At 41.3% G+C, this 13,531-nt stretch overlaps 2 protein-coding genes across 4 annotated transcripts in view; one reads left to right on the top strand and one right to left on the bottom strand.

Moving 5' to 3' along the window:
* Positions 1-3,780, bottom strand: part of acox3 (acyl-CoA oxidase 3, pristanoyl) — a 149,137-nt gene extending 145,357 nt beyond the window's left edge. The window contains exon 1 of one of the 2 annotated variants that reach the window (XM_059964889.1): positions 3,695-3,780. The gene's annotated coding sequence lies outside the window, so the exon portion shown is untranslated. The remainder of the gene's footprint in view (positions 1-3,694) is intronic. The other variant, XM_059964891.1, reaches the window with a different exon arrangement.
* A 163-nt stretch (positions 3,781-3,943) lies between these two features.
* Positions 3,944-13,531, top strand: part of trmt44 (tRNA methyltransferase 44 homolog) — a 29,904-nt gene continuing 20,316 nt past the window's right edge. For both annotated transcript variants that reach the window (XM_059964887.1, XM_059964886.1), the window contains exons 1-4: positions 3,944-4,309; positions 6,538-6,661; positions 10,406-10,625; positions 12,327-12,395. In XM_059964887.1, the coding sequence (XP_059820870.1) occupies positions 3,985-4,309; positions 6,538-6,661; positions 10,406-10,625; positions 12,327-12,395 (738 nt within the window). In that variant the 5' untranslated portion in view covers positions 3,944-3,984. The remainder of the gene's footprint in view (positions 4,310-6,537; positions 6,662-10,405; positions 10,626-12,326; positions 12,396-13,531) is intronic.

The raw sequence follows: 13,531 nt of genomic DNA, 5'->3' as shown, positions 1-13,531 counted from the left end.
CAACATGCATATTAGACTGATTCATTAAAATGGGCCCTTTTCCTTTCCGTTTTCCTTAACACCCTGTAGTCAAATTAAGAATTATAAAGCTCAATTGTTTAACTGCATATGGCGTACTGTTTGTTATTTTGTGGTACTGATTTATAACAGGGGAAAACATCACGCAGCGTCCACACAAACAAGATTTCTCAGATTTGGCTGGGCCGGAGGCTGTCTCCCCCGGATTAACACAGCTGGCCGAACCTGAGGGCCACAAAGGGGAGAGCGGCTATATTTCATTAGGAGTTTGAGGAGATTTGGTTTGTTACCTAAAACACTCACAAAATTCTATAGATGTACAGAGGACAGCATTCTGACAGGCTGCATCACTGTCTGGTATGGGGCGTTGTTAGCCACTGCACAGCACAGAAAGCTATAGAAAGTTGTAAAATTAGTCAGCTCTATCTTGGGTACTAGCCTCCATAGTATCCTAAACATCTTCAAGGAGCGGTCCCTCAAAAAGGTGATATCCATTATTAAGGACCCCCCCCCCCACCCCATCACCATGACAAGCCTTTCCTCATTGCTACCATTAGGAAGGAGGTACAGGAGCCTGACGGCACACATTCCCCAATTCAGGAACAGCTTCTTCCCCTCTGCTAAATGGACATTGAACTCATGAACACCACCGCACTATTTTTTATTGATTTCTCTTTTGCACTATTGTTATTCTAATTATATATTTACTGTAATTGATTTACTTATTTTTTTCTTTCTATATTATAATGTATTGCATTGTACCACTGATGCTAAGCTAACACATGCTAGCGATAATAAACCTGATTCCTCACTTCCTGTAGTAACTTGGGTTATATCTAGTCTGGCCCTAGAGAATTTCCTATGGTAAATTTTTTTTAAAAGTTTTACAAATCCTCTTTATTAACACCAGCATATTCCAGTACATTGTCCTCACAAACATCAAGGTCCCTCTTACTAGCCAAGTATTAAGTACCTCCCTACCTCCCTTCTCCAGGCATGTTTTCTGTTCTATCGCTGGTTGGTCCTACCCTCACTCTGGCGATCCTTCATATATGTGTAGAATGTCGGGGGCGGGGGGGGGGGGTTCTTAATCCTACTCACAAAGGCTTTTTCACGCCAACTTCTAACTCCCCTAAGTCTATTCTTCAGCTCCTCCCAGGTTACCTTGTAACTCTCAAGAGTTCTATCTGATCTTTGCATCCAAAACCTTAACTGAAGTAGTTTCTTATCTTTGACTGGATGTTCTAAAATCTGCCTCCTGATCTGTCCTTCAGTGTCTCTGTTGCTACTGAGGCATCTAAAGAATACTCCCAAGTGAGTATTGCTTCCTTCCTGCTTCTGACTTCCACCCACACTGACATTGCTGTTGTTGTTGTAGATCTCCCTTCAACTCATCCCACTGACTACAAAGTCCTTCCTCACAGTTGTCGTCATGAGGCCACACGCAGGGAGTTGGAACAACACCTTATATTCCGTTTGGATAGCCTCCAACCTGATGACATGAACATCGATTTCTCTAACTGCCAATAATGCACCCCATCCCATCACCTTTTCCCTCTCTCATCTTAGCACCTTGCCCGCCCATCACCTCCCTCTGGAGCTACATCCCCCCTTCTTTCTTGTATGACCTTCTGTTTTTTTTCGACAATCTAGCATTTTGTGTGTGTTGCTCGGATTTCCAGCATTGGCAGATTTTCTCTCGTTTGTGATTCAATCAAGGCTGATACTTTTTTCCCAATCTCCCTGGTTTACATTGCAAATAACCGTTCATAAGTAATTCCTTCATTGCAATGATCAGTCCTCCCAGATCTAGAGCACCAACTCTCTCCGGATGCTACTGGACACCGACTGGCAGCTTGGCTCTCCCCTCTTCTTCTATTTCTGGCAGTTCAGAAGCATCTAGACCAGGGGTGGGCAAAATTTTTGACTTGTGGGCCACAAAGGGTTCTAAAATTTGACAGGGGGGCCGGACCAGGAGCAGATGGACGGAGTGTTTTGGTAATACACTCCATAAGAGAAAATAAAATATCATGGGATATGTAGAAAACATGTGCTTTAATTTCAATTGAAAATGAACAAATGAACAAAATATCTGTCTTTGAAGTCCCATGGTATTTAGCTATTTATTGAAATGACTTTTAAAACGCTGAAAATTAAATGAATAAAATACAGCTTTTTTTAATAGTAACAGTTATTATTTTAAAGCACTGAAAATTCTGTTATCCTTCAAGATATTATCATCATCACTCTCCTCCTGTCTTTATTTCAAAAACGGTAGGAGATGCAGGTCTACTTGTCCTGCTCCTTCTTATTCAATTGTCCCCTGTGCCAAAACTCAACAACGACCAGCACAAAGACAGAACAGTGACAGCGTGCCAGTATGCGGAGCGCGTTATTTGATCTGGAGCGCATTTTTTATTTTGAGAACGTATGTTCACCTGCGCACTACTCATGTCCATCACTTAACAGAAATGACATGTAACATGTAAGCCTTATTGAAAAAAATATTTTCAAATGCATTTTTTACATAACACAACGAAGAAACTTATTTTTAATTTCAGTGGGAACAGTGTTGTTGGTCTCCCTTTTTAGCCAGCGCATCAGTCTGGATTTAGTTTTGTTGTGGCGATTCTTAGGATGGATCTGAGGTGTTGGTTAGTTAACTTGGATCTGTGGCTGGCTTTGTTGATGTTCATGACGCTGAACGCCTGTTCACACAAATAGGTCAAGCCGAACAAAGAGTAAAGCGCAAATATGGAATAATACGCTGCTCCTCAACAAAGGTCAATGTATATAGAGTGCGTCATCTATTGGGAAAACACCAGAATTGCGGGGAAAAAACGTTAACAAGGTTTGTTAATATAATTTCATCAAGTTCTGCGGGCCGGATTAAAAAGCTTAACGGGCCGCATATGGCCCCTGGGCCGTAGTTTGCCCATGCCTGATCTAGACATATTACTGTCCTCCGCAGGATGTACAATTAACTACAGAATTTCAAGAAACTCAAATTCTCAAATATAAACTAGGATAATAAACTCTTCAATCAGATGATGGTTCTCTTGGTGGCCAAACAAAGATTTAATTGAAAAACAAAATACATTTAAGTCAGGCAGCCTCTTGAACAATATGCTTCTTCCAATTTTACATCGATTACAACTCAGCAAAACATGTTGAACTGTCTCTGGACTACCATAGTTACATAATCCAGTTGGATGTTTTCCTATTATCTTTAAGTAATAGCTTAGCCTACAATGCCCCAACTTAAGCCTTGTTAATTTCACCATATCTCTATGATTTCAAGAGTAACAGTCTGAGACCTTTTCAACTAGCGGGTGACTAGAAAAGAAATGCCTTCCCTTTAATTCATTTTTCCAATCCTCCTGCCACTTCTTCTGTTATAACTTTTTTTAAAAATCCTATTTCTCAATCCTGTTCTGCCTAGGGGTATTCTAGTTCTTACTTGTCCGCTCTGTAAGAAAGACTTTGCAACGCCATCCACAATTTCATATCCCTCCACCCCAGCATGCCCAGGTATCCATATAAATCTGACTTCACAACCTATCTTCCCTACTCTAAACAAAACTAAGAGCATCTCAATAACTACGTCAAGACGAGCTTTTGATTTATTCCCTTTTGGCTCTCCCCTTCTCCACTGAGCGACAAGTTCTTTACTCACCGCGCAGCGCCTCTAACTCCCGAAGCAAAAGTCACAGCTGCAATGGCTCAACCTCTTCCGCCCCTCAGTGTGGAGGGAACTCGGACTAGCCACCAATCAGCGTTTCTTCCGGACGTCACGTGATCCCCTCCCCTGCGACACCTTGCATCGATGTCACGTGGCTGCGCGAACTGTGTTAGTGGGAATGGCTCAATCTCTTCCAGGAAGCTCAGACTGACAGCCAATCAGTGTTGCTCCCCAATGTCACATGGTTGCGCGGGTGGAAGTGCGTAATTCGAGTGGTGCCGAAGATGGAGCGCCGCTTGTCGTTGGGCTCCGCTGTTACCTCGGCCGGCTTCTGGACTGCGGTCGGTGTGTGGACGCTGAGGCCACAGGTGGCGAACCGCCGGCTGAGCGGTTGTCGGCTGGAGGCTGAACGGGAGGTGTCCTGCTCTTGCGGCGGCGCGGTTGCGGGGCTGGGGCCAGTGGTGGCCGAGCTGCTGCCGGGGTTGAGCGCTGGGGCGGCCCCGGAGCTGGACGAGCTGGTACCCCGCGGCGTCGAGCGGGTCAAGGTGCTGCTGCGGACCGTGATTCCTAAAGGCGGGGTGGCAACTGGCAGTGAGATCGTTCTCCAAGGTAGAGTGGACTGGGCTAGGGAGAAGGAGCAGGCTTCTCTCTGAACCCCCCATTGATTCGCAGTTACCCTTGGCGCAATTCACAGTGAAATTGTGCTAATTCTTCCGTCTAACCTTGCTGGGAGACCGATCAGATTGGTCTCCAGTCTTAAATGACCATCAGATGGGTAGTATCGCATCTCATCTGAGTCAGGAGACCATCACAAAAGTCTCGGTCTGAGGCTAGTGACCACTTGGTTCCTTTTCTGAGCCGTCAACATGTAATCAGGATCAGCAAGCAGTCAAACTGCGGGTAGCCTCTAGGTTGAATGAGTGAGCGGACTCGATCCAAGCTGGCCCCTTTCATCCATGCTATCTTTAAAAAATTTCACAAGCTTGCATAGTTCCTATACATAAGCACATGAGGAAAACCGGAATGAGGTAAAACTTTTAGTTCATTCTAGGGATTGCCTGTTTTGCCCACCATCATCTTGGTTATTTATTGCGATACATTGTGGAACTTCTAATGTTTATTCATTTCCATTGGACGCTGCCTGGGCTTGCTGAGTTCCTCCAACATTTTGTGTGTGTTGCTCTGGATTTCCAGCACCTGCAGATTTCGTGTGTTTGTGGAATAGGCTCTTACAGCCCTTTGAGCTGTAGTGCCCAGCAACACATAATTTAACCCTGGCCCAATCGCAGGGCAATTTGCAATGACCAATTAACCAACCAACCAACCAATCTGTCCTTGGTGTGTGGGAGGAAACGCGCATGGTCACGGAGAGAAGGTATAAACTTGCAAACAGCGGCGGGAATTGAACCTGGGTTTATGGCACTGTAAGTCATTGTGCTGACCACTAACACTGCTGTCCTGATTACCTGATTCACCAGTTCTTTATCCCCTAGAATGTCTGTCCCATTAGAATCCCTTTCTGCTTCAGAATAAGTTTTGTTTACTCTTTTAAATTGCGGGGTGCTGAAATAATGCTTGCGTAATGTGATGCTGATGCAGTTATGTTTGGCATCTTGGACTTGCAGACATATTCATCCCACTTAAACTTAACTAAGGTAGCATGAGAACAAGGAAGGTGATAGGCTGCCCTGCCGTTTCAATAATTGCAATTGATCTTTTATACTGCCACCATTTCCTAGGCAATCCTCATGCCCCTCGAGTCTTTTGTCTTGAAAGTAATTTGTAACTAAGCTGTTCAGAAAGAGAAACTATGCTGTCATTACCTTAAAATTTATTATCAAAGAGTACAACTCTGAGATTCCTCTTCTCCAGATGGCCCCAGCGTGTTCCATTTCATTATCCCTGGCAATAGACAGTTGTTGAGCTATCGTTTCCAAATTGGAGGTGAGTGGTTCCTCCACTGGGAATTTGTGGACCACAGCAGACTGAACCTTTTAGTGCGTGTACCCTCTTTGGCACCATACCTTCACATTGAAATCAATGGAAAATTTATCCCTGATACGTCTGGTCAGGAACAGACTGTTCATGTGAATTTTCCAACAGAAATAGTGGGGAATTGATGCAACCTTTCGCTCTATACATTACTCAAGCAATGTATCTTGATCCCAAACTCAGAACATTTTGTTTTATTATTAACATCAGTTAGTACAGTCTGTTTTTTTTTTAAACATTAAATAACTTAAGGTCCACTGGGCAGAAATGGCTCCAATTATTTTATAGAAGAATACTTAATAGAATTGGGTGGCAAGGTGGAGATAAGTCTCCACCAAAGGAGGTATAAGCTGCTCCTTCCCTCTGCTAGCCGACAGGTCACCCTTGGGCAAGGTGTAGCACCTGCTTACCCCCCTGCCACCCAATCAGGGTCATGCAAAGCCATGGGAGCAGGTGGTGGATGGTCGTACAAGCGGCTGATACATATCACAAGTCCTAGTTTTACAACCAGTGACGCCAGGCAGACAATCTGTGAAGAGTATTAGTAATGGCTGGGGTCTCTCGTCTTGAAAAGACGCTGCCCAGAAGAAAGTAATAGCAAACCACTTCTGTAGAAAAATTTGCCAAGAATAATCATGGTTACCGAAAGACCATGATCGGCTATGTCATACAATGTGGTCCTTAATGAATAAACAAACTGGATATAAAACAATTCTTCGAAACAAAAAGGTTTCTAACTAAATGCACCATCTAAATCACTTCAATCACCTAAATCAGTGTTTTTTTTTAATATTTGTACATTTTTGTTCTTGAACCATTTTTTGGTATGTTTTTCTCAACTGCAGATTTCCTAAACAACACAGCAACATTTATACCAGTAAATGGGCAGATTGCAAAAAGTTGTACCTTCAGGAAGAACAATATATACAGATTTAAACTTCAACAAGTTAAAGGAGATGAATCATCATGGTGAGTTCTCAGCCAGATAGCAGAACTGCAGAAAAAGGAAGCCAAGGGCTAAAAATACCCTTTTATTGAAAACAAAAATCCTTGCTAGTAGTGTTTCTTCAGTAACAAAAATGTCTGTTGAGTTTCTCCAGCAGATTTTTTATCCAGATTCTAGCATCTGCATTCTCTTGGGCCTCCGCAGGTAGTCATTTCATCTGTCTGTATTCTCAATAACTATATTGTGCCTTTTTCTTTGAGCTAAAGCAAAAACAAAGAGTTACCATGGGTAACAAAACACAAAATGCTGGCAGAACTCAGCAGGCCAGACAGCATCTACGGAAGGAGGTAGTGACGACGTTTCGGCCCGAAACCCTTCATCAGGAGTCACCCAAAACATCGTCACTTCCTCCTCCCATAGATGCTGTCTGGCCTGCTGAGTTCAGTCAGCATTTTGTGTTTTGTATTTATTTCCAGCATCTGCAGATTCACTAGAGTTACCATGGGTAACACTTGTTCTTACAACTTTCCACTCATTACCACCCAGTTACCTAAACCACCCTTCCAGATGAGGTAAACATTCACGTGCATCTCCTTCAATTTCAACTACTGCATTCAGTGCTCATCCATGTCAGCATGACCAAGTGGAGACTAGGTGTCTGTGCTCTGCCTGCAGTAGTCAGCCTCCTCCCCATCAACAGCCATCTTCCTCCACCTCCTGGTTCCAGTTCACCCATAGGCCCTACACCTCTCCCCTCGTTGCTCCCATCATCACGTCCTTTACTTATCAGATTTCAGCACTGCTAACAAGTTGTGTTTCTGCTGCTCACTCCAGTATCTGTATCCAGTCTTCGTCCTCTGCTCGTCCCACCTCACTCCACCTTCCTCTCATCATTATCTCCCTCTTTGCCTCCATCATCGTCCTCCTGCCACTGTCTCCCAAATGCACCCTACATTTCCTGCCTGGTTCAACATGGCTATCATCTTTCACCCCTTCTAAGTCCACCAATTCCCGATTGTCTTACCACTCCTCTCCTTTTTATATTGATCATCTCCCTGTTGGGCTTGATACACAGTTTCAACCCAAAATGTCAGCAATTTAATAATTCCTCTGCAACATACTCTGCCTTCCACGCCCCCTCCCCCCAACAAAAGAAATGCCTTTCCTTTAATTCATTTTTCCAATCCTTCTGCCACTTCTTCTCTATAACTTTTTTAAAATCCTATTTCTCAATCCTGTTCTGCCTAGTGGTATTCTAGTTCTTACTTGTCCGCTCTGTAAGAAAGACTTTGCAATGCCATCCACAACGACCTACAGCAGATTGTTACTCCAGAATCTAGTATCTACAGTTGTGTCTCTATGCTTGTTTTTTTGGTTACTACAACCAACACCATTTAAATAAGTGAATGTGCTATTGGTTTAATCTTGAGTATCCTAGGCTTGAGTTTTGTTTGTTGGTGTGATCTACACAAGTTCTGCTCTTGTGTTGCATTTTGTACTTTACCTTGAAAGGCTATGTACCATATGGCTTTAGTTCATATTATTTCAGAAGTTGGTGAACCCTTTGCAATTACCTGGATTTCTGCATTAAATACTCATAAAATGTAGTCTGATCTTCATCTAAGTCACAATAATAGACAAACACAATCTGTCTAAACTAATAACAGACAATTATACTTTACATTTCTTTATTGAACACTTTATTTAATCATTCACAGTCCAGGGTGGAAAAAGTATGTGAACTCTTGAATTTAATAGGATACCTTGCATGAATAGCCCTCTTCAGCTCATGCCACAGCATCTCAATTGGGTTAAGGCCTGGACTCTGACTTGGTCATTGAGGTTTTGGTGTTGGTGTGCAGTGCCCTTTTTCCTCCAAACATATGGGTGTGCAGTTCTGCCAAAAAGTTAAATTTTTGTCCACCTGTCCACAGAGCATTGTCCCAGAAGCATTGTGGAACATCCAGGTGGTCTTTTGCCAACTTGAAATCTGCGTAATATTTTTAGTTTTAGAGAGCAATGGTTTCCTCTGTGGTCTCCTCCCATGAACACCATTCTTGTTCAATGTTTTTCTTATGGTGGACACATGAAGAGACAATTTACTAAGTTCTAGAGATTTCAGCAGGTCTTTTGCTGTTACCTGGGTTCTTCTTCACCTCCTTCAGCATTGCACGTGTGCCCTTGGTGTGATCTTTGCAGGACACCCACTCCTAAGGAGAGTAGCAACAGTACTGAGTTTCTTCCATTTGTGGACAATTTCTCTCACTGTAGACTGATGAACACTCAGTTCCTTAGAAATGCTGTTAGAGCCTTTTCCAGTTTCATGCATGTCTCCAATTTTTCTAAGGACCTCTGAAAGTTGTTTTAATCAAGGCATGATGCACATAAACAGATATTTCTTGAAGAACAGGCTCTGTCAGTAACCTGACTTTTTTTTATAGGGCAGGGCACCTACAACCCACACCTCCAATCTCATCGATTGGAACACCTGACTCTAAATAGGTTTTGTAGAAGGTGTTACTCCAGAGGTTTGCGTACTTTTTTGAACAAAGACTGTAATTGTTTAAATGGTGTATTCAGTGTTGACGAGCAGTACAATTATTTGTGTGTTATTTTTTAGGCAGATTTGTTTTTCTGTTATTGTCACTTCAATGAAGATCAGACCACATTTTATGACTGATTAATTCAGAAAACCAAGTAATTACAAAGGGTTCACCAACGTTTTCTTGCAACTGTACACTGTATGATAGTTGTTAGAGAAGGGTAGGTTTCTAGGAGGGTTACCAATCTTTTGTAATCCCAGTGGTAAATTGATAAAAACACTTAGATTTAATCAGCAACTTAGGGTAACAAGCAATCCTGGTGGAACTTTTTGGTGTACGTTTGATATCTACGTACCAGTATATCAGAAATGACCATTTAGAACATAGGAAATATACAGCACATTACAGGCCCTTCAGACCACAGTGCTGTGCTGACCACGTAATCTACTCTAGAAGCTGCCTTGAATTTTCTTACCGCATCGCCCTCTATTTTTCTAAGCTCCATGTACCTATTTAAGAGTGTCTTAAAAAACCTTATTGTGTCTGCCTCCAGCACCTTTGCAGTGCATTCCACGCACTCACCACTCTCTGTGTGAAAAACTTAGCTCTGACATTCCCCCTTGTACCTATTTCCAAGCACCTTTAAACTATGCCCTCTTGTGTTAGCCATCTCGATTCTGGGAAAAAGCCTCTGGCTATCCACACGATCAAGGCCTCTCATCATCTTATACATTTCTATCAAGTCACCTCTCATCCTCCATCACTCCAAAAAGAAAAGGCCAAGTTCACTCAATCTGTTCTCTTAAGGCATGCTCTTCAATCCAGCCAGCGTCCTTGTAAATCTCCCCTGCACTCTCTCTATAGTGACCACATCCTTCCTGTAATGAGGTGACCAGAACTGAACACAGCACTACAAGGGGGTCTAACTAAGGTCTTGTGTAACTGTAACATTACCTCATGGCTCTCATGTTAGTTGTAGTACATCACAATTTTACATGCCCTCCAACTGGTTCCATTAACCTAGCCTCACGGCAGCCCAGCCTTTAGCCTACCAAAGATATTTCCTTTGCCCTGTCTATTCTCCACCACTTTCACTGTATCTAGACGCTTGTCTGTGTTTCAGTAAGCATCTACAGATTTTTTAGATTGCTATTTCTGTTTAAAAACTGTTGTTTTTAGTGTTTATGTAATGCTTAACAATTCTGTTTAAACCCTGTGTTAAAGGTCTGTTTCCATTTCCATATTGTACCCTGAAGAATGGGATGCAGATGGGATTTTGTATCCCAAAACAACATGGCTGACAGATGTTTTGCTTACAAAGATTGTGAAATGGTCTACAGAGAGCAAGAAGAGTTATTTTAAGAACACACTTTCTCTCATTTCTGTGGAAAAATATAGTGAATATTACCATAATTTGAAAGCAAAATACAAAGAAATTGTCAAGGTACAAATCTGAGGGGAAAAAAATTAAAATAATGATAACCTTAGTGTGCTCTTACTTGAATTAATTTTGTGGAGTATTGCCATTTGCCATGTAATGAGAAATGCAGTACAGTGGATTCCGGTTAATTGGGGCACATCAAGACAAGTACATTTTGGCCTTATTAGCAGTAGGTAAAAAGGTATAAAAACAAACATGGTTAACTGAGTAACAAAATATGTATTTAAATGAAATACAGATCAAATTAGACCACTGTCAATACTGCTACAGTAAATACTACTATAAACCGTATTAGTGCCTAATAGTTATCGACAGATCCTGGGTATACTGCCATATTCTTTTGATTGGTTGTAAATGAGCAACATCAGTGCAGGCACCACGAATGGACTGCCTTTCATACAATGAATCATCTAGATCTTCATTTTCATCATAACATTCAAGATTATTGTAATGACTTTCAAATTCTTTGTAGTTCCTAAGTAGTGAAATTCTTTCATTTTCACTCCCAGCTTTTCTGGCAAATCCAAGCCTGAATGCTTGAAACGGCAGTGAGCAAAACAGTTCTGAATTGTCTTACTGATTATTTCTTGCCATCTATCAGTGACACATTTTGAACACAAATGCATGCAATTGACGTAATTTAAAACCTGTTCCTCTAAGCATGGTGGTGTGCCTTAATGGGCACACAGTGTATGCATCTGATGCTAGTTAGATGCTGTTCGGAACAGAATCCTGCCATAATTAAGTGGCATAATGTCCCAAATAAACAAACAGAATCCTGGCTATGTTCTCAATTAGTTTTTTGTTAAGAGTTGTTACAAATAAATGACTGTCCTTGTTAACCGATGGCCCAATTAACTGAAATTCACTATATATACTTTAAGAGGATGCTTTATATAAACTATACCAAATCAAGAACTATAAGTTTTAAAAAAGCAGACACAAATATCTTCAGAATGAACCCTCCAAAGACTTTGTTTGTTCTGATTTGAAGCTCTTTGTGATAGACATTTTTTTTCCTGAATCAAGCTGAGCCAATTGATAAAGCCCTCTTACTCCATGTACTCACATGTCATCAAACTTGTAGACCAACATAAAGAAATCTTCCATTCTGTAAATCTCTATTTTGTCTAATAAAGATAAAAATATTTAGAGATAGAGTCTCCTCCTGAACATAACTCAATTGAAATGGACAGTGAAAGTTGCTGTGAGAAGATTTGTATTTCTGAACTCTTCTTGTAGCAAGTATGAGTACAAAATGATATGATTATCAATGTTGATTTTCATAAGAGGTTGTATTACTAGTGCTTTTTCAAAGCAGTTATTGAGATTTATTATTGGCATTAAAGCAGAGCAGGGCAAATGTGTGGCTTCAGCTGACAGCAGATCACGGATTTCATGCATCAATAGAGTTAATGGCAGTGAATGTTGCACAAAGCCTAATTTCCTACCAATCACTCTCGGAGATCCTGGAGAATGTTCTGTTCAATCAAAAATCTTTTATACTCATTGTTTGTGCTGCTTCAGAGGTATTTTTCTGGTTTGGCTTATATTAATGAGTTCTGTATGGCAATTTGGGCTGAGTTGAAGAATTGACACAACATCAAGCACATCATAAGTCCATCCAGTGTACTATCTATCAAGTGTTTAAAAGCTGCTTTGTATTGGCACCCACCTAATATATTTTGTTTGAATTTTAATTAGATCTGGCCTGAAGTTACAAATCCTGAAAAATATGTCTACGAAGATGTTGCCATTGCAGCATACTTATTGGTAAGGTAATATTTAGCATTTTACAAACTCGGATATCTTGGTCTCGGAGGGGATTGTGATCAATGATAGTAATAATGTATACAGTAGTTTGTGCTAGGGATTGATGCTTGTCAAGATTAGGAGTCAGATAGAAAATCCTGTGCTTAAATCTCTGAGAGTCTTCATAAGAAACCGATACAAAGTATAAGGAAAGCCTAGTAAAACTTTTGGGGGATGGAGGAGAATATATGTAGTGTTAAGCAAGTAGGTATAATTGTAGAGATATTTTCATGAAACTGTTAAAAATTGAAGGAAAATATTATTGAATTTAATTCAAAAATTTATATTTTTTAATAGTTGGTGCCACAGTCATTCCTCCCTATTTGGATGAATGGAGGTGTGGTTCCTGTGCTGTGTTAGGCCTCAGAATAGAGGGACGTCCATTCAGAACAGAAATGAGGAGGAATTTCTTTAGCCAGAGGGTAGAGAATCTGGAATTCATTGCCACAGATGGCTCTGGAGGTCAAATCATTGGAGATGTTTAAAACGGCGTTTGGTGGGTTCTTGATTAGTTGGGTATCAAAGGTTACAGGGATAAAGCGGGAGAATGAGGTTGAGAGGGATAAAAGACGTCCCGATTGGTCGGTTAATTGGTCATGGTAAATTGTCCCGTGATGAGGCTGGAGTTAAATCTGGGATCGCTGGGCAGTGGGGCTCGAGGGGCCGGAAGGGCCTTTTCCTCACTGTATCTCAAAAATCAGCCATGATGGAATGGTGGGGCAGACCCAATGGGCTGAATGGCCTAATTCTGCTCCTATGTCTTATGGTCTTCTTTCAGCAAATACACATTTTTCTGTTTACTTGGGTACAATTTTAACTTGTCTTGCCCTTGGGAAATTAATTAGCTCAGACTTGATTTTAGTTTCTGTGACACAATCAAAAATGAAATAATGTGACATCTGTACTTCATCTGACTGCATTATTTTCATATGGTTCACCGGAGGTTAAATTAATTCCACACTATCAAATCAGGTTTGTTATCACTGGTTCATGGACCATTTAAGCAATCTTGATAGTGGAGGGAAAGAAACTGCTCTTAAAACGTTGAGTGTGGGTCTTCAGGCTCCTCTCTGAGGGTAGTAACACGAAGAGGCCAT

Source organism: Hypanus sabinus, chromosome 3 (genome assembly GCF_030144855.1).
Source record: "Hypanus sabinus isolate sHypSab1 chromosome 3, sHypSab1.hap1, whole genome shotgun sequence".
Lineage (NCBI taxonomy): Eukaryota > Metazoa > Chordata > Chondrichthyes > Myliobatiformes > Dasyatidae > Hypanus > Hypanus sabinus.
Note: the sequence above shows the minus strand (reverse complement) of the source record. Positions and strands in the feature narration are given on the sequence as shown.